Source organism: Spea bombifrons, chromosome 6 (assembly GCF_027358695.1).
Source record: "Spea bombifrons isolate aSpeBom1 chromosome 6, aSpeBom1.2.pri, whole genome shotgun sequence".
Classification (NCBI taxonomy): Eukaryota; Metazoa; Chordata; class Amphibia; order Anura; family Pelobatidae; genus Spea; species Spea bombifrons.
In genome coordinates, this window is record NC_071092.1 from 30,835,382 (window position 1) to 30,863,044 (window position 27,663).

The window sequence follows — 27,663 nt, forward strand, 5'->3', positions numbered from 1 at the left end:
GACAGTGACATATACCAGAACCTGTATATCTATAACTAAAGTACAATTTGTGTGAAAAAAATTACTATTACAAAGTTTGACAAAGTGTAGTTCTATAATTGGTGCATGGAAAGGGTTAAAATAACAGCATTCGGAATACCCTGGGGTGTCTAGTTTTCCATAATATATGGTTTGAATGGGTTAAATTTAGTTAACCGGCTTCAAAGATATTCCAAAGAGGAGATGGAGGCAGAATGACCAAATGACCACCTGAATTACGCATGCCCCAAAAGTAGCCTTTTAGCAGCCAAACAATCTGACAAACCCATGCATGTGGGGTATCGCTGTACTCAGGAGATGTTCCTGAACACACATTGGGGTGTTGTTAGACAGTGGCATATACCAGAACCTGTATATCTATAACTAAAGTACAATTTGTGTGGAAAAAAAAATAAAAAAAATTACTATTACAAAGTTTGACAAAGTGTAGTTGTATAATTGGTGCATGGAAAGGGTTAAAATTACAGCATTTGGAATACCCTGGGGTGTCTAGTTTTCAAAAATATATGGTTTGAATGGGTTAAATTGAGTTAACCAGCTTCAAAGATGTTCCAAAGAGGAGATGGAGGCAGACTGACCAGATTTGTTAAAAAAGATTTGGAAATCATAAAACGCTGCTTGTACTTATTGCCCTGTAACTTACAAAAAACAGCAAAAAAACATAAAAACATTGGGTATCTCTAAACTCAGGACAAGTAGTAGAATCTATTTAGCTAGTTTTTTTACTTGCTTTTTTAGGTGAGTAAAATATTTTTCAAATAAAAGTCATAAAATGTCTTTTTTTTCAATTTTTCACCATGTTTTTTTTATTTTTTTTATAGTAAATAAGATGATACGATCAAAATAATGGTATCTGAAGAAACCCCATCTTGTCCTGAAAAAAACAATATATAACTTATGTGGGTTCACTAAATGGGTGAGGAGAAAATTACACCTGAACACAACCACCACAAAAGTGTCAAAACAGCCTCGGTCCCACAGGGTAGAAAACGAAAAATGAGCCCGGTCCTTAAGGGGTTAAAGGTTGCTGTTACGACAATAACTGCCGCCTCCAGTATGTTTGAGAGTTTATAAACTTGTGTCACATGACAAGTGTTGCTGGCAGACATTATAACAGAGGGAACACTTTACATGCTTAAAGGATTATTCCTGGGAAAATTCAGGGTATTGAAAATTTCTAGAAATTTTGTTTCCGATTCGAAATATACTTAGGTGCAAACTTCAAGTATGGGTGAAGCTGCAACCTCTAATATGGTGTGTGTTTATATATCATGTAGTGACATTGTACTTTAAAGATCCTTGGTTTTTGTGCTAATGTAACTATGTAAGGTTGGAAGTGTAAGGCAAGATTTGTATCTTGCTACATGATGAAGCTGTGGTTTTCTGATGGCATTTGTTCCCACTAATATATTAAAAGAGCTACTATTGCATTAGGTGATGCGGTGTCAGCCGGTTGTATCTATAATTAAAATAAAAATGTTTTAGAATTTCTGTATGAATTAACCTCCTCAACGTTTAGTGCCGCAGCCCTAAAGGGCATTATAGCGACGGCGTGGTATTTATGTTGAAAATAAAACATAGGTAAATGCTACGTAATACAACGGCCCTAATGTAGATGAAATTACAGTAGCCTAGGTAATGTCTAATTGTAGAAGTAAAAATGTACATATTATTTATATAGAATAATCTTTGAGCAATTTACCTAAATATGTTTTATTCTGCAGCTGTGGCCTCTATTCGGTGGATGTCTGACCAAACCTGAACGAGGAAGATATTTTATGTACTTCTGATTATGTTCTGCCCAGCTGTCTCTGTTCCTGTAGTGTGATCACATTTCAGCACCTTTTGATTTGTAGAATCAATATATCCTGAGTTGTGGTGTCAGTAATTTATTTGTAGCACAATATCTTACATAGAGACCATATGACTTTGGGAACGTTACGGGACCAAGTCATTTACCCAGACACTCCAGAACACCGGAAACGTAAAGGTATTCCTGATAAGGTGAGAAGAACGGTCCAGTATGTTGAAACTTCTCTTCTAATTTTCTTACACACTGAAATTACTTACTTAGCTGTATTTAGTTAAGTGGCTTAACTACCCATCTTTGTTTTATATTCACTCCCCAGGTATTGAAGGAATACCTTGACAATGTGCAGCTGGGTTTGGAACGTGAAGGCGGCTGGGACAGTGTTCAAGACTGGATGTACTGAGTGGGGGCGAAAAGCAGAGGATGGCAGTACGTATTTGATCTTGGTTTTAATTTACAGACTACAGAATTCTGATTTTCTAGCATTGTAAATGTGTCCATTTATGGGCTGAGCTGGTGTGTTCAGTGGATGAGACACACTGCGATACTAGGATTACAGAGGAATTGGATTTAACTTTCAATATTCTGTTTTTGACCACTAATAAATCCATCCAACTATCTCCAATTTGTACTTGCTCAACAATGAAAAAAAAACTTAGTAAAACTTTATAATAAAAGCAAGTCTGGGTAATCTAACTTCAAATTCACATTTTCTGAAATTTATATTTTTCACTGTGGCTATTATAGAGTTATCCAATCAGCAAGAATATTTTATTAGTTGCTATGTTGTTAAAACATGTATATGTATGTATGTATATATATATATATATATATATATATATATATTTAATTTTTTTTCCTTTTCCTCCTGCCTTACTATTCAGTATTCATTTTTTTTTCTTCTCATTTGGCTAAGTAGACTCGTTACTTGAGAGCTAAACTTATGTTTATTTCCAGATGGCAAGATAATTTTACCATGTACCCCAGTTTGCCATTTTGGACGAGTGCACTAGTGCGGTTAGTATGGATGTAGAAGGTTTATATCTATGACCACTGCAGAAAGGTAAATTATCGTCACCTACATACTGAACCTTGTCTGTCAGATTTACACTTCTCTCTGGATTATAAGCACTAGTGAGCAGGACCTTCCACGCCTTCTGTAAAATATTGTGGCAGTAAATAATAAAACTAAAGACACGGTGCCCAAGCAGTGCAGATTGGGATTCTGCATACGTCCAGAGTTCCTAAACTGAAACACACTAAGTAAAGGACGGCAGGCAGTTTATAATTGTTTATGACGTTTATAAAGAAATGTCATTAGCGTGTGGACCTTATAAATTCTGTGACATTTTCTGACGTTGACAAAATTTTATCCGCAGAAGCCATCCGATCGGGGAAACCTTTTGCTGTCCGCGTGTTCCAAAATCAGTTGCTTAGACGGTGTCTTACACACACTCCAGATTTTCATACATTGGTCTTCTAATGCCGTCTGTTGTCTCCAGCACGTTTCCTCTTTCAACTGTGAACAAAGCTATTCCAACCTAAGAGGATAAGAAAAGGGAGCACAGTGTCACACAGAAAGTCCCTATGGAAGCACCACGAGGTAAATCTTTTAAACATTTCATGAAAGCACTGCATTATTGTATTTAAAAAAAAAAAGAAAAATCATAATAATAATTGCCTACATCTCTAAAGAAAATGCTATGAAAAGGGCTCCCAGCCTAAAAAGAAAAGGTAGACCATGCGTTTATTCAAGAGATTGTGTATCTTCATTAACCTTCTAGACAAAAACACCTGTTGTCCACACTACAATTTCTACTACTACTTGGAGACTTAGTGAATGTGCCCCTTTTGCTAAACCCACATTTATAGTTCTTCACGCTAAATACGTAAATGTAACTATGCCTAGGCATTAAATAAGCAATGCATATATGTTACAAACCCAACTTGGGAGTCATCTTCTCCTTCTCACTGAATCTACATGATTATTCCTCCCCATTATGTTATGTTACCTTTACGCCGTTGTTCATTTGTAAGGGTGGGTGGGGAGAAGGCAGAGAACTTTAGGACGTGGACACTGATTAGATGAAGGTGTCCCTGGCTCTCACAGATCTCCGCACAGCCCTAAGCTCTATTAACCTTCAGAACTTCTCAATCAATTTACTATCTCTCCTATCTCAAACATGACGTGCCCAAACAACGCCACCTCTGTCTGTAACGCCACTCTCGCATCTGCTCTCCATCATGTAGCACCAGTTACTACTCGCTCCTCACGACGTTCACGCTTCCAACCCTGGCACACGACTGTAACCCAACACCTACGTCGATGTTCCCGCACCGCTCAACGTAGTTGGCGAAAGTCTCCTCATTCCATGTCTGACTTTCTGCGCTATAAATGAATGCTATGTTATGCTATGTTCCTACTACTCTGCTTTCAATCTCCTCCCTGTCTTACAACCCTAAACGACTCTTTAATACTTTCAATTCCCTGCTTCAACCGATCCCTGCAACCCCTTCCACTAACCTTAATGCATCGGACTTTGCCACATACTTCGATAATAAAATTAAAACCATCAGAGGTGACATATCTGCACTGTCACCACCCTGCCCTGATCCTTAGGCTTTCAATACCACCTGTATGCTGATGACGCCCAGATCTATCTATCTATCCTCTCCTGATCTCTCTCCCTCTGTCATAGATCGTGTAACTAACTGCCTTGCATCTGTCTCCACCTGGATATTGGCACGTTTCTTGAAACTTAACCTCTCCAAAACAGGTCTTCTCATCTTCCCTCCTTCCCATGCTAAGACTCCCCCATCAATTTCCCTCATTGTTGATGGCGCCATCATCTCCTCGTCTACTCATGCACGCAGTCTTGGTGTCACCCTTGACTCTGACCTTTCGTTCGCCCCCCCCCACATTCAGTCTGTCTCTAAAAACTGTCGTCCCCTTCTTAAAAACATTGCCAGCATCCATCCCTTCCAAACACAGCTTGGCAATTAGGCTCTTGTCCATGCCCTGATTATCTCCCACCTTGATTACTGTAACTCTGTCTAAGCTGGTCTTAACAGTCTCACCTCTCTACAATCCACCATGAATGCTGCTGCCAGACTTATCTTCCTCTCCCATCGCTTTACTTACATCTCTCCCCTCTGTCAGTCTCTTCACTGGCTGCCTGTGCGCCTCAGGATTCATTTCAAAATCCTCACTCTTACCTTCAAAGCCCTTCACAGCGGTTGCTCTCCCTACATCTCCTCATTCATCTCTAAATACAGTCCACGCCGCTCTCTCTGCTCATCCAATGATCTCCTTCTATCCTCTCCTCTGATTTCTAGCTCTCATGCACGCTTACAAGATTTCTCCAGGGCTGCCCCTATCCTCTGGAATGCCCTCCCCCAGTCTATCCGTCTCTCCTCCCTGCCTTCGATCCTTCAAAAAATCCCTCTTCCCCGCTTCTTTAAGGACGCTTATATTGCACATTAACACCCCCCCCCATATTCTCTTAGCTCACCTCTCCTAGTTTCCTGGTGTTTCTAACATTAGAACGACCTTTTTATTATTTTGCTTAGTAATATTGAAGTCACTGATTCATGTTTCCCCTCTCTTGCAGTACTACCTCCACATGGACAGCAGAGGAAACTGAGTTCAAGCAGATCACAGATGACGCCATTGAATTCAGCTCTTAAGTGTTTTATGCTGATAAATATCAGGGTACACCGGAAATCGAAAGTAACTTGTGGCGAAATATAATGCAGCCTTTTTTTTCATGTGCAATTTAGAAAACTGGCAATTGTGCACTTATCCGTTTAATAATCAACACCAATACTACTCTAACATTGAAAGTTCAGGGTATAAATAAGTGAAGTTGGTTTATATGGTAGAAATCAACTACTGTAACTTTTCTAGCTAGGAGAAAGGTGTCTCCCGTTTTCTTTGAAGTTTAGTTCCGAAGCGAATGCTATAATTTTTTTATATTTTTTTGACCAAAGAATGGCCGTAGGATCGTAGATGACTGTGTCACTTCTTGTTTTGCACTAGATACCGCTGGCTAGACTAGAGGATCCCCTAATCCCCTGGCTCTGATGGGATACGTACGCTGGGGCATTGCATCAACTGTAACGGTTTTCCTTTCAAATGAATCTCCGGTTCAATTTTTGTTTTTTTTTATTTTTGAGTCCAAAGATTCACTTTTTATTTTTGCGCCTGACTAATCAGTTGAGTATCATAAATACTCGGCGTGCTCCGTAAAATCCCTGAGCGTTGGCACTTGGCTCTAAATAGAGCCAGTTGACAGGTTTGTATGTCTCACTAGGTGTGCCAGTTGGACTGAATTCATACGTCGTCAAATTTTATACACTTCCCAGTAAGATTTAAAATCTATTAATTTAAACTAGTAGGATGACTTTTTACATTGTTAAATGGAGCAGTCCCTACTGGAATGTAAACCATGTATTGTAGATATGTGTTTTTTTTGGGGGGGGGGGTTTGAGCAAATCGTGTAACACAGAAATGTGCTTGATGAAGGCATGCACTAAGTATGCAATAAATTGAATGTGTGTAAATCCTTCCCCAAAGTCTCTACTCTACTGTGCTTAATGTCATCCTGGCAAATGGTAAACATTCTGGGTAAAGTTTGATCCACAAACTTACTGCATTCGCTGGAACAAATCCGTACGGTTGGATCTAACCAGCGGCCATAGAAAACTTCCTATGCCATGCGATGTAGAGACTCAGACCTTAAACAGTCCTTGGTCTGTTTCCCCCCCCCAATCGTTGCTAAAACCTTTTCAAGTAACCTGTGTCACCGTGGATATTTATAAAGCATCCAAGGTAGTTAAAATGTGCAAAAAAAATTTTTCTCCTGAATACTCCACCACTATATTATACCGGGAAGGAAGCGGGTAGCTGTAAACTTGCATAAACTACATGGATGAAATCCTATGAGTAATGCCCTAGTATACACTCCTACCTTCCCACTGTAATAGGATACTTAATCATTATCCCATGGAAATCTGCAATGAAGTATTATACGTTGCAAAATCACACAGACATTTCACAAGTAGTGATTTCTGAAATACCATAAATTCTCCAATTTATGTGCTGGGGGGGGGAATGACTTCTATGACTGATCACTAAAATAGTCTACATAACTGAAATCCAAACATCTGCCACAATTCGTTTAAATTATATGTGGAATATTATGAACTAAAGAAGTTAAACAGACGCATCAATAAATATGACTTCCTAGTCGAGTAGCTACGGATCGGGTTCGATGCAAAGTAAGCACTTTGGGCTTTTCATAATTTGATGTCAGTTTTGTTTTTCCACACAGAGCACTCGGGTCCTCCTTTTCATCTTCAAATGTATTCAAGTTTCTCTGGTCGGAAAGCTAATAGAGAGATTCAGTGCCTCGTCAGAAATAGATATATTTCCAATGAGCTAATTCCCTGGTCAATTGTAACTTTGTGTTCCCTTTACGTAGATGTATGCTAGCCTCAAATTACTACAAGTGACCATTGTTGGTGACCCATTAATTTTACTCGCATTTCCTTACGTTCCATACTATGCAATGATGCACTTCTTGTAGTGGGAATCTCACTTACACAATATCCGATTCTAATACTTTGTGGGCAACACATTGATGTATTCTCTTCAAATGTTCCCCGTACCTCTCGCTTATTTAAATAAACAGGTTGTTGTGGGTTAATAATGATAAAAACACAAATTGTCTACACCGCTTAGTGGCTTTAAACCTTCCGATATAATACAAACATGAGGGTTGGATGTGAACGGACAAAAAAAAAAAAAAAACACGTCTGGAGAAGCAGACCGCATGGAAACCGGTACCCTCGTCAGAAGAGCTGCTTGCACGCCAGCATCTTAGATCTGGGCCTGTGTTCAAAATCACTGTTACTTAAAACGACTGATTACAGCGGCCGCAATGACGGAAGGAGTGTAAGTAAGACCATTCCGATACCTTATTATACATTTTTTTTAATAACACACCCTTTTTTTTTTTTTTTTTTACTTCAACTTGATGGCAACTAATACATTACCCATAGAAACTCATACACCTTATTTGTCAAAATACAACCCATGAAGTGGCATGAAAGTGGAGATATGTATTGGCTACTAGGATACTGTTCTGCTGGCCTAAATCTCTTCTCGCTGGGCTCATCACCCGGGGTGTATTATCACGTCACGGTATCCTGCATCAGTTATCCAAGAAGAGAATGCCAGGGGCAGCTGTATACAGGTCTGCGCTTGGGGAAGCCTTCCCTATCCATCAGGTTAGTGACAATTGACGTGCCAGGACCGTCATGATTTTAAACGGGTGCAGAAAGCGATCTACGTTCGCTTTCTGCACCCAAACGTTGTTGCTGTGATGCCTCGACTTCGAGGCATTCAGCAACGCCGCGATCGGCACTAGGGGCCATGTCTGGCCCCTCCCCGGGGCATCAACGTCCGCCATAACAGAAATGTTAAAACGGCCACTGTCACGAAGGGTACAAAAAGTAAAATCAGCCTTTGTCACGAAGGGGTTAAAGACACAAGAGCGGAGAAAAAAAAGGGGATGGGCGAGTAAAAGTCTGCTTGGAGGGAATTAAGTCAGTAGCCTAAGCGGTTCATAGAAAGCTTAAATGTAAGAGAAATGCCAAAAAAAATGTGTTAAAGGGACATTAGCCATCAATGCATGTGATAACTGAGAGGTCTCTCTAACCCCTTCATGCCAAAGCCCGTACATGTACAGGCTCACAATGCATTGTTTTTATTGGGTTTAAGGACAGCCCATTGTCCTTAAGGGGTTAAATGTTTATTGTGACCCCCCCTGCAATAGCAGAATCCCCTTATTTGCATTTCCCCCCTCACCAGCTATTTTCTGTGCATTCTATATCTCCTGTCATGTGATATACTTACTGCCCCAGCCCCAACTCTGCGAACATTGTGTGCGCGTGTGCAAAGTGCTTCACCTGATTTCACGCAGCTAACCCGTGGAAAGTGATTGGACTGCAGTGGAGGAGAGCAGCTGCCGCTGCCCCCTAAGGTTAAGTACCCTCTTTTTTAAATCTTAATGAATGTGCCACTTTCAATCCAAGTGCCAATTTTTACTAAATGCCACTATCTGGGAGTTCACCAAGGAGGACAACAAGGAAGGACAGAGAAGACCTGGGAGACTCCCCACAATCAATATTCCACTGAACTGTCAAGTGCTGCCTACTGCTTTTTGTGTTTCCCCCCACCTCCATTCCATTCCCATCACCATTTTCCTTCACATACCGTGTTCACAATCCTCTTGTTCCACTTTTCTCTTTCCTCTGTTGTTAGTAAAATCATTATCTCTCTCCAGCCACCTGCAACCCCACACTATGTCTGTATTGCACCATGACTACTTTCTTCTCCCCTTCTCTCATCCCAAGCACTTTTCAACGTCACCTCCTCCCTTTCCCCCACCTCCCCTCACTCCCAGCAATCTCTCCGTTCGCACAGGTCCTATTCCCACCTCCTCTCGCTTTCTCTTCTACTATTTGTTTAGCAGCTGGGGATATTTCCCCAAACCCTGGACCTCCTTAGGTGATCTCTCCCCCATCCTCTCCCAGTCAACATTCCAGAAATCAATAATCTCCCACATACCCTGCCGCTCCTCCTTCCCCCATTTACCCTTGCGCTCTGGAATGCGTGCTCTGTCTGTAACAAACAAACAGCCCTACATGATCACTTTATCTCTAGTTCCTTACACCTTCTCGCTCTAACTGAGACCTGGCTATGCCCTTCTAACACTGCCTCTCCCGTTGCTCTCTCCTATGGTGGCCTACACCTCACTCACACTCCCAGACCTGATGACAGGAAGGGTGGAGGGAGAGGGGGGTAGGCTTCATACTCTCCCCTACGTGTACTTTTCAACCTATTCCCTCTGCCCCATCACTCTCTTTCTCTTCATTCGAAGTCCATGCTATCCGACTATTTCATCCCATCTCCATACGCGTTGCTGTTATATACCGCCCCTGGCCCGGCTAACATATTTCTCAATCACTTCTCTCTTCCTCTCCTCTGATATTCCTTCTGTTGTCCTTGGGGATTTCGACATCCCAGTTGACACCTCATTGAGTCCCATGGCTTCAAAATGCCTTTCTATTACCTCCTCTTTTGATCTCCAACAACATATTAACTCCCCTACTCATGAGGATGGTCACACCCTGGACCTTTTCTCTAGCACGTGCTCTCTCTCTAACCTTTCTAATTCCCCTTTCCCCCTCTCTGACCACCACTTCCTTTCCTGCTCTCTAACCTTGCCTCCTACTCACTCCCTTGCACCCCAACCCCGCCTAACCAGAGACGTCAGCTCTATTAACCTTCAGAACTTCTTCCAAGGCTTTGTTCTAGGGCCCCTTCTTTTCTCTCTTTACACTTCCTCCCTTGGCAAACTGATCTCATCCTTTGGCTTTCAATACCACCCGTATGCTGATGACACCCTGATCTATCTATCTATTATCCCCTGATCTCTCTCCCTCTGTCTTAGCTCGTGTAACTAACTGCCTTGCATCTGTCCCTTCCTGGATATCTGCACATTTTTTGAAACAGAACTTCTCATCTTTCCTCCCTCCAATGCTAAGATTCCCCCATCAATTTCCCTAGTTGCTAATGGTGCCATCATCTCCCCGTCTACTCATGCACGCTGTCTTGGTGTCACCCTTGACTCCGACCTTCCGTTCACCCCCCACATTCAGTCTGTCGTCTCCATCTTAAAAACACTGCCTGCACCCGTCCCTTCCTAACACAGCATGCCACTAAGGCTCTTGTCCATGCCCTGATCATCTCCCGTCTTGACTACTGTTATTCTGTCTGTTATAGCTGGTCTCCCTCTTAACCGTCTGACCTCTCTACAATCCACCATGAATGCTGCTGCCAGACTCATCTTCCTTTCCCGTCGCTTTACTAACGTCTCTCCCCTCTGTCAGTCTCTTCACTGGCTGCCCGTGTGATTCAGGATTCATTCAAAATCCTCACTCTTTCTTTCAAAGCCCTTCACAGCATTTCCCCTCCCTACATCTCCTCGCTCATCTCTAAATACACTCGACACCGGTCTCTCCGCTCATCCAACGATCTCCTTCTATCCTCTCCTCTGATTTCTAGCTGTCATGCACGCTTACGAGATTTCTCCAGGGCTGCTCCTATCCTCTTGAATGCCCTCCCCCGGTCTATCCTTCGCCCCACTGCCTTCGGTCCTTCAAAAGATCCCTCAAGGGCCACTTCTTTAAGGACGCTTAAAATATTGCACATTAACACCCCCCATATTCCCTTAGCTCACCCCTCCTCGCAATACTTACACTAGCGGGGCTAGTCTATCCCTTACAATGGCACCTTTTAACTATTGTGTAATACACCCTCTAGATTGTAAGCTCCTTTGAGCAGGGCTCTACTCACCTGTTGTCTCTGTAAGTCAATGTGTTATGTTACATACTACTTGCTATGTCTTGTCTACCCATTGTACAGCGCTCCGGAATTTGATGGTGCTATATAAAACAGTAAATAATAATAATAGTCTGCATTTGCGTTCGCTTGAACGTTCGGTTTTGTGGTCCTGTGCCAACTACGAAGCTGAAGATAAACCCAAACACGCAAAACTATTTTATACAGCCATAGTTAGCGCAGTTACTGCAGGACTTGGACGCCAAACGTATCATATTCCTTTTTTTTTTTTTTTTTTTTTTTTATTTTTGCTGCTGGCTGAAAAATGGTCTAATCGCTATAAGCAACCACAGCAATAATCAGCTGGATCACTCCATTGGGCTTCATGATAATAAGACTAGAGCTGCAGTTAACCTAATGAAGCTGAGGGTGTTATGTGTTATGTATGTTATAATATAACTGATAAAGCGATAAAGCGAAACCAGTTATCAGTTTTCATAATGTTAACCTAATGAAGCGTAGGGTGTTATGTGTAATGTATGTTATAATATAACTAATTAAGCGAAACCAGTTATCAGTTTTCATAATGTTTTCCTCTGATGCAGGAGTCTTTCTGGCATCTTTTCTTTTTTATTTGCTTTTTTCTTCATCTGAAATTTTACTGTTTTGTTGTTTGTTTGTTTTTTTGCATGGGTCCTTGGAGCTTGAACACGAGAAAACATATTTGTCAATTGGCAAAAAAAGAGAGCATTCATCAAATGGTAAGCAATTAATATTTAATCAATCAAAAGACACAGGGGATGGGGAGGAAAAGCCGGCTTTGATGGGCAGTCATGTATTATAGTACCCGCACCACGCCAGAGACAGACGGGGATAAAGGACTGAAGAGCGGAGAGCATTTCTTTTGGTGAACAAAGGTGTGGGCAAAGGGCAAGCGTTGGCTTTATATTGGGTGCTGTCCGACGGTAACGCTTGCCAGCACCGCATAATGAAAATGCCTACCTGTACCCTCCTAGCATTATAATCATTCTAAATAGAGACGGCTCTATGGTGGCCCTGGGTTGTTCCTCTCCCTACACAGATCTCCATTACTATTATTACACATTTTATCCCGTCTACACTTAAGGACAGTCTATTCTGTCCTCAATGTGGATCTGAAACCAAAAATGAACCACTGCCTACCTCTCAAATCCCTAAAGAGGGAATTAAGGAGTTAACACATATTATATGTGTTTATCCGTAAGTCTCTGCTTCCATTGGAAACTCTGCAGGTTTTTGAATTCCGGACGGCGCTGATTCATATTCAATTTCTTTGTAGTACATGGTGCTAATTAACGCCCAGCAGTAATAGCCGTGTAAGACCTCACGCATGCACCTTACGCTTACGCTGCTCATGGCTTCCTTTTTATTGACTTTCAACTCCGTAATCTGACTCTTTATCTGTTGTTAAAAGTGGTGGCAAGAAACCCAATCCTATTTCAGTTATCTGGCTGTAATCATCGACCTGACCGCTGTCCAGTCCTGTTCTCTGGTGACCTGACACCACTCCTGTGTAATTCGCCTGCTACTTCCGGTTTCGCGGCCACTTCCGGTTTCGCCCAGGTCCGTTCTGCGCATGCGCCGATTTCCTGGTTTGCGCATGCGCAGTAGGATGTGCCCCACTTCCGGTTTCATGCCCACTTCCGGTTTCGTGCCCACTTCCGGTTTCGGCCAAGTCCGTTCTGCGCATGCGCGGACTTCCGGTTCTGCGCATGCGCAGTAGGAGGTGCCCCACTTCCGGTTTCATGCCCCACTTCCGGTTTCGGCCAAGTCCGTTCTGCGCATGCGCGGACTTCCGGTTTTGCGCATGCGCAGTAGGAGGTGCCCCACTTCCGGTTTCATGCCCCACTTCCGGTTTCGGCCAAGTCCGTTCTGCGCATGCGCGGACTTCCGGTTTTGCGCATGCGCAGTAGGAGGTGCCCCACTTCCGGTTTCATGCCCCACTTCCGGTTTCGGTCAGGTCCGTTCTGCGCATGCGCGGACTTCTTGTTTTGCGCATGCGCAGTAAGAGGTTGGGCACTTCCGGTTTCGTGCCCCACTTCCGGTTTCATGCCCCACTTCCGGTTTCATGCCCCACTTCCGGTTTCATGCCCCACTTCCGGTTTCATGCCCCACTTCCGGTTTCTGTCAGCTCCGTTCTGCGCATGCGCATTAGGATGATGGTCACTTCCGGTTTCGTGCCCCACTTCCGGTTTGGCGCCATATAGCTGCCATTCCGCTGGTGAGCTCTTGGTTTTGACTGTCACGTAACTGCCTGCTGCCTGTGCAGCATTGGGTTTCTACCACATGGCCTTTATATTAAATCCGTTCTGCATCCATCAAAAGCATAGTATAAGGATATTGCATTTCACTGATTTTCTCAAATATCTGTTGCCTCTGTGGAAAGTGCGCTGTAACATACATACATGTGGTGGTTTGCAGTGCGATCATCAGCCGCAGCAGAAACGATTTTAAGAGAGGCCTCTTCAACTTTATAGCCGCCATGCCTGCCGTAAGCATTCTTGTGTTGCCTTTTTTTCTACTTAATCGAAAGTTTAGACATTGGGGGATATGCTAAGACATGTGTGCTTGGTAGTGGCTATATCACACGACCAGATACTATTTTCAAGAGCCGCTCGCTGCCAGATGCTTTTCTAGTTATTATAGTAAGCTAAAACGTTTGTTTTATGTTTGTTTTCTTCTTTTGCCCTCTGTGGCATGTCATGAGTGAAGATACACGTCTCTTAAATCAGCCTGTCCGTTTATTAACTTTATTTTATCTGTGCCAAGGAGACGCTGAGTTTGTAAGCCCAGGAGCTTAGTGAGAATGTTGCATTTAAGTGTTTATATATATATATATATGTGTGTGTGTGTGTATATGTATATATATGTGTGTGTGTGTGTGTATATGTATATATATGTGTATGTGTGTGTGTATATGTATATATATGTGTATGTGTGTGTGTATATGTATATATATGTGTGTGTATATATATATATATATGTGTGTGTGTGTGTGTGTGTATATATATATATATATGTGTGTGTGTGTGTATATGTATGTATGTGTGTGTGTGTATATACACACATATGTATATATATATAATATGTGTAGGAGTAGCCATGTTGACCTGAATCATCTCACCTTAAGTTATTCCTCCTCCCTTTTGGGAAGTACATGTAGGTCATGACATGCTGTCTAAGAGAAAAAAAATAGAGGCCTACAAGGCAGAGATCTGTTCTGCTGGGTTTGCCACCTTTTGCCAGGGTTCTTGACTGGCTCTTATTTTTAAACCCCATATCTCCAAAAACAAGTTTATGCAAAGCAGGATCTATGGGCAATTTTTGTCATGGTTTAATGATGGTAAAAACTGTAGCTGTGTGTGTGTGTATATTTTTATATATATATATATGTGTGTGTGTGTGTGGAAACTTTAGCTACAGCTAACATAGTCTTGAACAAGGCTAAATAACTGGACATACAAGATGGATTTCTCGTGTCTAGCAGCTACTGTTGTTCTGTAGGATCATGTCTCTGTATATCATCAAGCTGGTAAGTGCTATTGGGGCTCGGGTATGTTTTTGTATGACTAGGACTTCAAGCCACAAACACTGATGAATTACATCAATTCTACAATGAGCCGGTGAACAAAATCTCGGCCAGATTGATAACTACTTGAAGAGTTTGACTGTGGGTATTGTTGCTGTGATCGTGGTGATATAAACTGGTTTTGAGCCTAAGAGACAATTACTTATTTTCTCAGTAATGTTCCATTAGATGTATAAAATATCACAAGGTATAATACGTTCCCCACATAGATTGTTTCCCCCCCCACACGTTTAAGATAGGCAACTTGGACAACAGGATAGCAAATGCACATCAGCTGCTCACGCAAGATGTTGAGAGGTTTTGTAACAGCGTGGTGAACCAGTATTCAAACTTAAGCAAGGTGAGTTTCCTCATGGCTCTTCTAGTTGTGAGTGTTTTGTTACCTTTTTTTTTTGTTTGTGCTGGGTACTTCAAAAATAGGCTATGGCCCTTTATGCTCTTACTGTATTTCTTTCACAAGGAAAATAATTATAAAGTTAATGTAGCTACCATTTATATTACCAGTATATTACTTACACTGTGAGATTTACAGACAGGGGCCTCCTTTACAAATGTATCCATAGCTTTTGTACCCCAATAAAGTTGTCTGTAGACTGCTGTACTTTCATGACTACATTTACATTTTATATAGCACCAACAGATTTGGTAGAGCTGTTACAATAGGGTACCGTAAAAGTAAATACAACTTACAAATGAACATACATTAAATATACTGGTACCGAAGCTGACAATCTATTGGCTACACGTATTATGCCTCCCCCTTTTTTATGCTGTTATTTATCAATAAAATTTACATACATGCATACGCTGTTCTTGTGAATAACATGTAATCATTTGCCATTGTGGTCTGGATTTACCCAAGGTGCACTTTGCAGTGTTGAACAAAATACCGTCTTTCCACGTTAACTAGTGGCTTGCTTTCCTATTCTTCTGTATTATACATATTTCCCATTATTGTTGCGGGTATACAGAGTTGTTATATAGTATTGTGAGTTTCATTTGTTATTTTTTTTTCTTCAGCTATTTTTGGATATCGTTCTGTATATTGTCAAGCTGACAAATGCTCAGGTAAGTTTTTGTATGACTAGGGCTTCTTTAACAACACAAGTCACGAATATTGATGAATTACATCAATTGTGCAAAGAGCAGAGGGCCAAAATCCCGGTCAGATTGAACAGTTAGACTGTGGTTATTACTGCTGTGGTCATCGTGATATAACCAGGTTCCCCCCCACACACACACACACTCACACTCATGTTATCTGAATTTTTCATAATGTAGAAAATCAGCCAGGACAAATCATTCTTCACATGCTGATATATATTTTTTTTTTACTTGCATCCGAGTCAAAAAATTATATTATACGCACATGGATTATTTTTAAGAGTTTAGAAACATAGAAAGTGACGGCAGATAAGAACCAGAAGGCCCATCCAGTCTGCCCAACCTCTGAGTACTCTCCTTTAGTACTTGCCCTTATCCTATATCTAGCTTGGCATTATGCCTATCCCATGCTTGCTTAAATGACTTTACTGTATTAACATCTACCACTTCCACTGGGAGGCTATTCCATGCGTCCACTACCCTTTCCGTAAAGTAATATTTTCTGATGTTACCATTAAACCTTTGCCCCTCTAGTTTATGCTTGTGTCCTCTTGTTGCGGTTTTATTTCTCCTTTTAAATAAACTTTCTTCCTTTACTTTGTTGATTCCCTTTAAGTATTGAAATGTTTCAAATCATGTCCCCCCTGCCCCGTCTTTTTTCCAGGCTATATAGGTTAAGATCCTTTAACCTGTCCTGGTAAGGTTTATTTTGTAATCCATAAACCATTTTAGGAGCCCTTCTCTGAACTTTCTCCAACATATCTATATCCTTCTGGAGATACGGTCTCCAGTACTGTACACAATACTCCAAGTGAGATCTCACCAGTGATCAGTACAACGGCATGAGCACTTCCCTCTTTCTACTGCTAATACCTCTCCTTATACAACCAAGCATTCTGCTAGCATTACCTGCTGCTCTACTGCATTGTCTACCACCTTTAAATCCTCAGAAATAATTACCCCTAAATCCCTTTCCTCACACGTTGAGGTGTTTTTTTTTTATGGTATGTTGATTATTTTTTTATTCTTTCAAGTAACCTTAGTAACTCTTTCTTTCTTTCTTTCTTTCTTTCTTTCTTTCTTTCTTTCCATGCATATATAGGGACCAGCCAGCATGATGGCTTACCTACTCGTAGCTGACCTTTTCCTTACACACCTTAGAAGGCCTATTGGTAAGATGACAGTAGCCGAGCAGCGGTATGAAGGTGAAATACAGATATGTTAACTCCCGTCTCATCATCAATAGGTAGGTACGTATGCGATCTTCTGGCTTCCTGTATTTTCAGATTGTATTTATTTTTGTAAATTTTGTAAAAACTGAATGTATTAAGTACATTTTTGATATAATGTAATTTTGAAATAATTGATATAACTATTATGTCCCACTTACACATTGCTTGTTGCTGCCAAATATGATGGTCGTTAACTCAATTAATAAAAACCTTGTACTTACTAGGAGCTTGGTATCTGTAATGTGTAATTAAATTATACTGATCATTTCTCTTTTGTATTTATTTCTAGTGAAGAAATGGCCTTTTACAATGGAAATAAAAAAATAAAAGAGATGCGAATGTGAACATGGTGGTTTTTGGCTACTCGCACCAGACAGGAGACCATCAGAAAATGTTACTGGCAAGAATTATTTGCATGTCATACTTTAGTAATATTTTTCCGTTTGCTATAGAAGATTGTGACAGTTTAGCGTTGTTATTATTTACTGTGCGGTATAGGTAGGCTGTGGCGGTGGGAGACGCTCTGTATGCCCGGGTCTCTCAGATAGCTTCATCTGCATATAGCTGTGTAAAAAGTAGACTGTAGATTGCACCTGCGGTTTATTGATTTTAAGTGGTCAGTGTCTATGCTGGCATTTAATGTCTGTGGTGTGCTTTTTGATTATTGCAGTTCTAGCGACTGTGGTTGGTTACCTGGTTTTCAGCCGTCCGTTCCTCACCCCTATGTGCCCCCACGTCATCAGAACAGCACTCAAGCTGAGCTCCTTGAGGTGAGCGAAATAATGGTGGGATAAATGATGATATACTCTGCAGCCAAGCACGTCCTTAATGTTTAATGCTTTGCCTTGCCTAAGAGTTCAGTTCCCCGTGGCTTGGTTATGTATCTCACAGCGGTTTATGGAATGAGAGATGTAGTAATAAGTTTTCTCTCTCACCTTGTGAACCCACTGTTAAAGGTTGCTGTTACGACAATAACTGCCGCCTCCAGTATGTTTGAGAGTTTATAAACTTGTGTCACATGACAAGTGTTGCTGGCAGACATTATAACAGAGGGAACACTTTACATGCTTAAAGGATTATTCCTGGGAAAATTCAGGGTATTGAAAATTTCTAGAAATTTTGTTTCCGATTCGAAATATACTTAGGTGCAAACTTCAAGTATGGGTGAAGCTGCAACCTCTAATATGGTGTGTGTTTATATATCATGTAGTGACATTGTACTTTAAAGATCCTTGGTTTTTGTGCTAATGTAACTATGTAAGGTTGGAAGTGTAAGGCAAGATTTGTATCTTGCTACATGATGAAGCTGTGGTTTTCTGATGGCATTTGTTCCCACTAATATATTAAAAGAGCTACTATTGCATTAGGTGATGCGGTGTCAGCCGGTTGTATCTATAATTAAAATAAAAATGTTTTAGAATTTCTGTATGAATTAACCTCCTCAACGTTTAGTGCCGCAGCCCTAAAGGGCATTATAGCGACGGCGTGGTATTTATGTTGAAAATAAAACATAGGTAAATGCTACGTAATACAACGGCCCTAATGTAGATGAAATTACAGTAGCCTAGGTAATGTCTAATTGTAGAAGTAAAAATGTACATATTATTTATATAGAATAATCTTTGAGCAATTTACCTAAATATGTTTTATTCTGCAGCTGTGGCCTCTATTCGGTGGATGTCTGACCAAACCTGAACGAGGAAGATATTTTATGTACTTCTGATTATGTTCTGCCCAGCTGTCTCTGTTCCTGTAGTGTGATCACATTTCAGCACCTTTTGATTTGTAGAATCAATATATCCTGAGTTGTGGTGTCAGTAATTTATTTGTAGCACAATATCTTACATAGAGACCATATGACTTTGGGAACGTTACGGGACCAAGTCATTTACCCAGACACTCCAGAACACCGGAAACGTAAAGGTATTCCTGATAAGGTGAGAAGAACGGTCCAGTATGTTGAAACTTCTCTTCTAATTTTCTTACACACTGAAATTACTTACTTAGCTGTATTTAGTTAAGTGGCTTAACTACCCATCTTTGTTTTATATTCACTCCCCAGGTATTGAAGGAATACCTTGACAATGTGCAGCTGGGTTTGGAACGTGAAGGCGGCTGGGACAGTGTTCAAGACTGGATGTACTGAGTGGGGGCGAAAAGCAGAGGATGGCAGTACGTATTTGATCTTGGTTTTAATTTACAGACTACAGAATTCTGATTTTCTAGCATTGTAAATGTGTCCATTTATGGGCTGAGCTGGTGTGTTCAGTGGATGAGACACACTGCGATACTAGGATTACAGAGGAATTGGATTTAACTTTCAATATTCTGTTTTTGACCACTAATAAATCCATCCAACTATCTCCAATTTGTACTTGCTCAACAATGAAAAAAAAACTTAGTAAAACTTTATAATAAAAGCAAGTCTGGGTAATCTAACTTCAAATTCACATTTTCTGAAATTTATATTTTTCACTGTGGCTATTATAGAGTTATCCAATCAGCAAGAATATTTTATTAGTTGCTATGTTGTTAAAACATGTATATGTATGTATGTATATATATATATATATATATATATATATTTAATTTTTTTTCCTTTTCCTCCTGCCTTACTATTCAGTATTCATTTTTTTTTCTTCTCATTTGGCTAAGTAGACTCGTTACTTGAGAGCTAAACTTATGTTTATTTCCAGATGGCAAGATAATTTTACCATGTACCCCAGTTTGCCATTTTGGACGAGTGCACTAGTGCGGTTAGTATGGATGTAGAAGGTTTATATCTATGACCACTGCAGAAAGGTAAATTATCGTCACCTACATACTGAACCTTGTCTGTCAGATTTACACTTCTCTCTGGATTATAAGCACTAGTGAGCAGGACCTTCCACGCCTTCTGTAAAATATTGTGGCAGTAAATAATAAAACTAAAGACACGGTGCCCAAGCAGTGCAGATTGGGATTCTGCATACGTCCAGAGTTCCTAAACTGAAACACACTAAGTAAAGGACGGCAGGCAGTTTATAATTGTTTATGACGTTTATAAAGAAATGTCATTAGCGTGTGGACCTTATAAATTCTGTGACATTTTCTGACGTTGACAAAATTTTATCCGCAGAAGCCATCCGATCGGGGAAACCTTTTGCTGTCCGCGTGTTCCAAAATCAGTTGCTTAGACGGTGTCTTACACACACTCCAGATTTTCATACATTGGTCTTCTAATGCCGTCTGTTGTCTCCAGCACGTTTCCTCTTTCAACTGTGAACAAAGCTATTCCAACCTAAGAGGATAAGAAAAGGGAGCACAGTGTCACACAGAAAGTCCCTATGGAAGCACCACGAGGTAAATCTTTTAAACATTTCATGAAAGCACTGCATTATTGTATTTAAAAAAAAAAGAAAAATCATAATAATAATTGCCTACATCTCTAAAGAAAATGCTATGAAAAGGGCTCCCAGCCTAAAAAGAAAAGGTAGACCATGCGTTTATTCAAGAGATTGTGTATCTTCATTAACCTTCTAGACAAAAACACCTGTTGTCCACACTACAATTTCTACTACTACTTGGAGACTTAGTGAATGTGCCCCTTTTGCTAAACCCACATTTATAGTTCTTCACGCTAAATACGTAAATGTAACTATGCCTAGGCATTAAATAAGCAATGCATATATGTTACAAACCCAACTTGGGAGTCATCTTCTCCTTCTCACTGAATCTACATGATTATTCCTCCCCATTATGTTATGTTACCTTTACGCCGTTGTTCATTTGTAAGGGTGGGTGGGGAGAAGGCAGAGAACTTTAGGACGTGGACACTGATTAGATGAAGGTGTCCCTGGCTCTCACAGATCTCCGCACAGCCCTAAGCTCTATTAACCTTCAGAACTTCTCAATCAATTTACTATCTCTCCTATCTCAAACATGACGTGCCCAAACAACGCCACCTCTGTCTGTAACGCCACTCTCGCATCTGCTCTCCATCATGTAGCACCAGTTACTACTCGCTCCTCACGACGTTCACGCTTCCAACCCTGGCACACGACTGTAACCCAACACCTACGTCGATGTTCCCGCACCGCTCAACGTAGTTGGCGAAAGTCTCCTCATTCCATGTCTGACTTTCTGCGCTATAAATGAATGCTATGTTATGCTATGTTCCTACTACTCTGCTTTCAATCTCCTCCCTGTCTTACAACCCTAAACGACTCTTTAATACTTTCAATTCCCTGCTTCAACCGATCCCTGCAACCCCTTCCACTAACCTTAATGCATCGGACTTTGCCACATACTTCGATAATAAAATTAAAACCATCAGAGGTGACATATCTGCACTGTCACCACCCTGCCCTGATCCTTAGGCTTTCAATACCACCTGTATGCTGATGACGCCCAGATCTATCTATCTATCCTCTCCTGATCTCTCTCCCTCTGTCATAGATCGTGTAACTAACTGCCTTGCATCTGTCTCCACCTGGATATTGGCACGTTTCTTGAAACTTAACCTCTCCAAAACAGGTCTTCTCATCTTCCCTCCTTCCCATGCTAAGACTCCCCCATCAATTTCCCTCATTGTTGATGGCGCCATCATCTCCTCGTCTACTCATGCACGCAGTCTTGGTGTCACCCTTGACTCTGACCTTTCGTTCGCCCCCCCCCACATTCAGTCTGTCTCTAAAAACTGTCGTCCCCTTCTTAAAAACATTGCCAGCATCCATCCCTTCCAAACACAGCTTGGCAATTAGGCTCTTGTCCATGCCCTGATTATCTCCCACCTTGATTACTGTAACTCTGTCTAAGCTGGTCTTAACAGTCTCACCTCTCTACAATCCACCATGAATGCTGCTGCCAGACTTATCTTCCTCTCCCATCGCTTTACTTACATCTCTCCCCTCTGTCAGTCTCTTCACTGGCTGCCTGTGCGCCTCAGGATTCATTTCAAAATCCTCACTCTTACCTTCAAAGCCCTTCACAGCGGTTGCTCTCCCTACATCTCCTCATTCATCTCTAAATACAGTCCACGCCGCTCTCTCTGCTCATCCAATGATCTCCTTCTATCCTCTCCTCTGATTTCTAGCTCTCATGCACGCTTACAAGATTTCTCCAGGGCTGCCCCTATCCTCTGGAATGCCCTCCCCCAGTCTATCCGTCTCTCCTCCCTGCCTTCGATCCTTCAAAAAATCCCTCTTCCCCGCTTCTTTAAGGACGCTTATATTGCACATTAACACCCCCCCCCCCATATTCTCTTAGCTCACCTCTCCTAGTTTCCTGGTGTTTCTAACATTAGAACGACCTTTTTATTATTTTGCTTAGTAATATTGAAGTCACTGATTCATGTTTCCCCTCTCTTGCAGTACTACCTCCACATGGACAGCAGAGGAAACTGAGTTCAAGCAGATCACAGATGACGCCATTGAATTCAGCTCTTAAGTGTTTTATGCTGATAAATATCAGGGTACACCGGAAATCGAAAGTAACTTGTGGCGAAATATAATGCAGCCTTTTTTTTCATGTGCAATTTAGAAAACTGGCAATTGTGCACTTATCCGTTTAATAATCAACACCAATACTACTCTAACATTGAAAGTTCAGGGTATAAATAAGTGAAGTTGGTTTATATGGTAGAAATCAACTACTGTAACTTTTCTAGCTAGGAGAAAGGTGTCTCCCGTTTTCTTTGAAGTTTAGTTCCGAAGCGAATGCTATAATTTTTTTATTTTTTTTTGCCCAAAGAATGGCCGTAGGATTGTAGATGACTGTGTCACTTCTTGTTTTGCACTAGATACCGCTGGCTAGACTAGAGGATCCCCTAATCCCCTGGCTCTGATGGGATACGTACGCTGGGGCATTGCATCAACTGTAACGGTTTTCCTTTCAAATGAATCTCCGGTTCAATTTTTGTTTTTTTTTATTTTTGAGTCCAAAGATTCACTTTTTATTTTTGCGCCTGACTAATCAGTTGAGTATCATAAATACTCGGCGTGCTCCGTAAAATCCCTGAGCGTTGGCACTTGGCTCTAAATAGAGCCAGTTGACAGGTTTGTATGTCTCACTAGGTGTGCCAGTTGGACTGAATTCATACGTCGTCAAATTTTATACACTTCCCAGTAAGATTTAAAATCTATTAATTTAAACTAGTAGGATGACTTTTTACATTGTTAAATGGAGCAGTCCCTACTGGAATGTAAACCATGTATTGTAGATATGTGTTTTTTTGGGGGGGGGGGTTTGAGCAAATCGTGTAACACAGAAATGTGCTTGATGAAGGCATGCACTAAGTATGCAATAAATTGAATGTGTGTAAATCCTTCCCCAAAGTCTCTACTCTACTGTGCTTAATGTCATCCTGGCAAATGGTAAACATTCTGGGTAAAGTTTGATCCACAAACTTACTGCATTCGCTGGAACAAATCCGTACGGTTGGATCTAACCAGCGGCCATAGAAAACTTCCTATGCCATGCGATGTAGAGACTCAGACCTTAAACAGTCCTTGGTCTGTTTCCCCCCCCCAATCGTTGCTAAAACCTTTTCAAGTAACCTGTGTCACCGTGGATATTTATAAAGCATCCAAGGTAGTTAAAATGTGCAAAAAAATTTTTTCTCCTGAATACTCCACCACTATATTATACCGGGAAGGAAGCGGGTAGCTGTAAACTTGCATAAACTACATGGATGAAATCCTATGAGTAATGCCCTAGTATACACTCCTACCTTCCCACTGTAATAGGATACTTAATCATTATCCCATGGAAATCTGCAATGAAGTATTATACGTTGCAAAATCACACAGACATTTCACAAGTAGTGATTTCTGAAATACCATAAATTCTCCAATTTATGTGCTGGGGGGGGGGAATGACTTCTATGACTGATCACTAAAATAGTCTACATAACTGAAATCCAAACATCTGCCACAATTCGTTTAAATTATATGTGGAATATTATGAACTAAAGAAGTTAAACAGACGCATCAATAAATATGACTTCCTAGTCGAGTAGCTACGGATCGGGTTCGATGCAAAGTAAGCACTTTGGGCTTTTCATAATTTGATGTCAGTTTTGTTTTTCCACACAGAGCACTCGGGTCCTCCTTTTCATCTTCAAATGTATTCAAGTTTCTCTGGTCGGAAAGCTAATAGAGAGATTCAGTGCCTCGTCAGAAATAGATATATTTCCAATGAGCTAATTCCCTGGTCAATTGTAACTTTGTGTTCCCTTTACGTAGATGTATGCTAGCCTCAAATTACTACAAGTGACCATTGTTGGTGACCCATTAATTTTACTCGCATTTCCTTACGTTCCATACTATGCAATGATGCACTTCTTGTAGTGGGAATCTCACTTACACAATATCCGATTCTAATACTTTGTGGGCAACACATTGATGTATTCTCTTCAAATGTTCCCCGTACCTCTCGCTTATTTAAATAAACAGGTTGTTGTGGGTTAATAATGATAAAAACACAAATTGTCTACACCGCTTAGTGGCTTTAAACCTTCCGATATAATACAAACATGAGGGTTGGATGTGAACGGACAAAAAAAAAAAAAAAACACGTCTGGAGAAGCAGACCGCATGGAAACCGGTACCCTCGTCAGAAGAGCTGCTTGCACGCCAGCATCTTAGATCTGGGCCTGTGTTCAAAATCACTGTTACTTAAAACGACTGATTACAGCGGCCGCAATGACGGAAGGAGTGTAAGTAAGACCATTCCGATACCTTATTATACATTTTTTTTAATAACACACCCTTTTTTTTTTTTTTTTTTACTTCAACTTGATGGCAACTAATACATTACCCATAGAAACTCATACACCTTATTTGTCAAAATACAACCCATGAAGTGGCATGAAAGTGGAGATATGTATTGGCTACTAGGATACTGTTCTGCTGGCCTAAATCTCTTCTCGCTGGGCTCATCACCCGGGGTGTATTATCACGTCACGGTATCCTGCATCAGTTATCCAAGAAGAGAATGCCAGGGGCAGCTGTATACAGGTCTGCGCTTGGGGAAGCCTTCCCTATCCATCAGGTTAGTGACAATTGACGTGCCAGGACCGTCATGATTTTAAACGGGTGCAGAAAGCGATCTACGTTCGCTTTCTGCACCCAAACGTTGTTGCTGTGATGCCTCGACTTCGAGGCATTCAGCAACGCCGCGATCGGCACTAGGGGCCATGTCTGGCCCCTCCCCGGGGCATCAACGTCCGCCATAACAGAAATGTTAAAACGGCCACTGTCACGAAGGGTACAAAAAGTAAAATCAGCCTTTGTCACGAAGGGGTTAAAGACACAAGAGCGGAGAAAAAAAAGGGGATGGGCGAGTAAAAGTCTGCTTGGAGGGAATTAAGTCAGTAGCCTAAGCGGTTCATAGAAAGCTTAAATGTAAGAGAAATGCCAAAAAAAATGTGTTAAAGGGACATTAGCCATCAATGCATGTGATAACTGAGAGGTCTCTCTAACCCCTTCATGCCAAAGCCCGTACATGTACAGGCTCACAATGCATTGTTTTTATTGGGTTTAAGGACAGCCCATTGTCCTTAAGGGGTTAAATGTTTATTGTGACCCCCCCTGCAATAGCAGAATCCCCTTATTTGCATTTCCCCCCTCACCAGCTATTTTCTGTGCATTCTATATCTCCTGTCATGTGATATACTTACTGCCCCAGCCCCAACTCTGCGAACATTGTGTGCGCGTGTGCAAAGTGCTTCACCTGATTTCACGCAGCTAACCCGTGGAAAGTGATTGGACTGCAGTGGAGGAGAGCAGCTGCCGCTGCCCCCTAAGGTTAAGTACCCTCTTTTTTAAATCTTAATGAATGTGCCACTTTCAATCCAAGTGCCAATTTTTACTAAATGCCACTATCTGGGAGTTCACCAAGGAGGACAACAAGGAAGGACAGAGAAGACCTGGGAGACTCCCCACAATCAATATTCCACTGAACTGTCAAGTGCTGCCTACTGCTTTTTGTGTTTCCCCCCACCTCCATTCCATTCCCATCACCATTTTCCTTCACATACCGTGTTCACAATCCTCTTGTTCCACTTTTCTCTTTCCTCTGTTGTTAGTAAAATCATTATCTCTCTCCAGCCACCTGCAACCCCACACTATGTCTGTATTGCACCATGACTACTTTCTTCTCCCCTTCTCTCATCCCAAGCACTTTTCAACGTCACCTCCTCCCTTTCCCCCACCTCCCCTCACTCCCAGCAATCTCTCCGTTCGCACAGGTCCTATTCCCACCTCCTCTCGCTTTCTCTTCTACTATTTGTTTAGCAGCTGGGGATATTTCCCCAAACCCTGGACCTCCTTAGGTGATCTCTCCCCCATCCTCTCCCAGTCAACATTCCAGAAATCAATAATCTCCCACATACCCTGCCGCTCCTCCTTCCCCCATTTACCCTTGCGCTCTGGAATGCGTGCTCTGTCTGTAACAAACAAACAGCCCTACATGATCACTTTATCTCTAGTTCCTTACACCTTCTCGCTCTAACTGAGACCTGGCTATGCCCTTCTAACACTGCCTCTCCCGTTGCTCTCTCCTATGGTGGCCTACACCTCACTCACACTCCCAGACCTGATGACAGGAAGGGTGGAGGGAGAGGGGGGTAGGCTTCATACTCTCCCCTACGTGTACTTTTCAACCTATTCCCTCTGCCCCATCACTCTCTTTCTCTTCATTCGAAGTCCATGCTATCCGACTATTTCATCCCATCTCCATACGCGTTGCTGTTATATACCGCCCCTGGCCCGGCTAACATATTTCTCAATCACTTCTCTCTTCCTCTCCTCTGATATTCCTTCTGTTGTCCTTGGGGATTTCGACATCCCAGTTGACACCTCATTGAGTCCCATGGCTTCAAAATGCCTTTCTATTACCTCCTCTTTTGATCTCCAACAACATATTAACTCCCCTACTCATGAGGATGGTCACACCCTGGACCTTTTCTCTAGCACGTGCTCTCTCTCTAACCTTTCTAATTCCCCTTTCCCCCTCTCTGACCACCACTTCCTTTCCTGCTCTCTAACCTTGCCTCCTACTCACTCCCTTGCACCCCAACCCCGCCTAACCAGAGACGTCAGCTCTATTAACCTTCAGAACTTCTTCCAAGGCTTTGTTCTAGGGCCCCTTCTTTTCTCTCTTTACACTTCCTCCCTTGGCAAACTGATCTCATCCTTTGGCTTTCAATACCACCCGTATGCTGATGACACCCTGATCTATCTATCTATTATCCCCTGATCTCTCTCCCTCTGTCTTAGCTCGTGTAACTAACTGCCTTGCATCTGTCCCTTCCTGGATATCTGCACATTTTTTGAAACAGAACTTCTCATCTTTCCTCCCTCCAATGCTAAGATTCCCCCATCAATTTCCCTAGTTGCTAATGGTGCCATCATCTCCCCGTCTACTCATGCACGCTGTCTTGGTGTCACCCTTGACTCCG

General features: G+C 41.6%; 1 protein-coding gene and 4 long non-coding RNA genes across 11 annotated transcripts; 3 read left to right on the forward strand and 2 right to left on the reverse strand.

The window, feature by feature from the left end:
* Positions 1-1,098: 1,098 nt before the first annotated feature.
* On the forward strand, positions 1,099-3,486 carry LOC128500021 (uncharacterized). 2 transcript variants are annotated; one of them, XR_008354873.1, is made up of 4 exons: positions 1,099-2,043; positions 2,169-2,278; positions 2,807-2,912; positions 3,352-3,486. It is a non-coding gene; the product is annotated as an uncharacterized LOC128500021 (long non-coding RNA). The 2 variants fall into 2 exon arrangements; XR_008354872.1 differs by having other exon boundaries at positions 1,112-2,043; positions 2,807-2,866.
* LOC128500020 (uncharacterized) lies at positions 2,756-9,904 on the reverse strand. The gene is made up of 2 exons (XR_008354871.1): positions 9,129-9,904; positions 2,756-3,390 (listed from the first exon to the last, which is right to left on the reverse strand). It is a non-coding gene; the product is annotated as an uncharacterized LOC128500020 (long non-coding RNA).
* A 3,613-nt stretch (positions 9,905-13,517) lies between these two features.
* On the forward strand, positions 13,518-17,551 carry LOC128500019 (ATP-binding cassette sub-family D member 3-like). 5 transcript variants are annotated; one of them, XR_008354870.1, is made up of 6 exons: positions 13,518-13,788; positions 15,126-15,226; positions 15,907-15,954; positions 16,655-16,687; positions 17,093-17,240; positions 17,512-17,551. XR_008354870.1 is itself a non-coding variant. In XM_053469029.1 (5 exons), the coding sequence occupies exons 1-4, from the start codon at positions 13,780-13,782 to the stop codon at positions 17,213-17,215; spliced, it is 285 nt and encodes a 94-aa protein (XP_053325004.1). In that variant the 5' UTR covers positions 13,520-13,779; the 3' UTR covers positions 17,216-17,236; positions 17,512-17,551. The 5 variants fall into 5 exon arrangements, 2 of the variants coding, with proteins under 2 accessions (XP_053325004.1, XP_053325003.1); XM_053469029.1 differs by lacking the exon at positions 16,655-16,687 and having other exon boundaries at positions 13,520-13,788; positions 15,122-15,226; positions 17,093-17,236; XR_008354868.1 differs by lacking the exon at positions 16,655-16,687 and having other exon boundaries at positions 13,522-13,788.
* A 548-nt stretch (positions 17,552-18,099) lies between these two features.
* LOC128499945 (uncharacterized) lies at positions 18,100-20,598 on the forward strand. Of its 2 annotated transcripts, none has more exons than XR_008354843.1 (4): positions 18,100-19,159; positions 19,285-19,394; positions 19,919-20,024; positions 20,464-20,598. It is a non-coding gene; the product is annotated as an uncharacterized LOC128499945 (long non-coding RNA). The 2 variants fall into 2 exon arrangements; XR_008354842.1 differs by having other exon boundaries at positions 18,108-19,159; positions 19,919-19,978.
* Positions 19,868-27,017, reverse strand: LOC128499944 (uncharacterized). The gene is made up of 2 exons (XR_008354841.1): positions 26,242-27,017; positions 19,868-20,502 (listed from the first exon to the last, which is right to left on the reverse strand). It is a non-coding gene; the product is annotated as an uncharacterized LOC128499944 (long non-coding RNA).
* Between the last annotated feature and the right edge of the window lie 646 nt (positions 27,018-27,663).

Bases quoted from the DNA above. Each gene is read 5' to 3' on its own strand.
- LOC128500019 (XM_053469029.1), top strand. The intron at 15,227-15,906 runs GTGAGTTTCCTC...TTTTTTCTTCAG, and splicing joins AGTATTCAAACTTAAGCAAG to CTATTTTTGGATATCGTTCT. The intron at 15,955-17,092 runs GTAAGTTTTTGT...ATGCATATATAG, and splicing joins TCAAGCTGACAAATGCTCAG to GGACCAGCCAGCATGATGGC.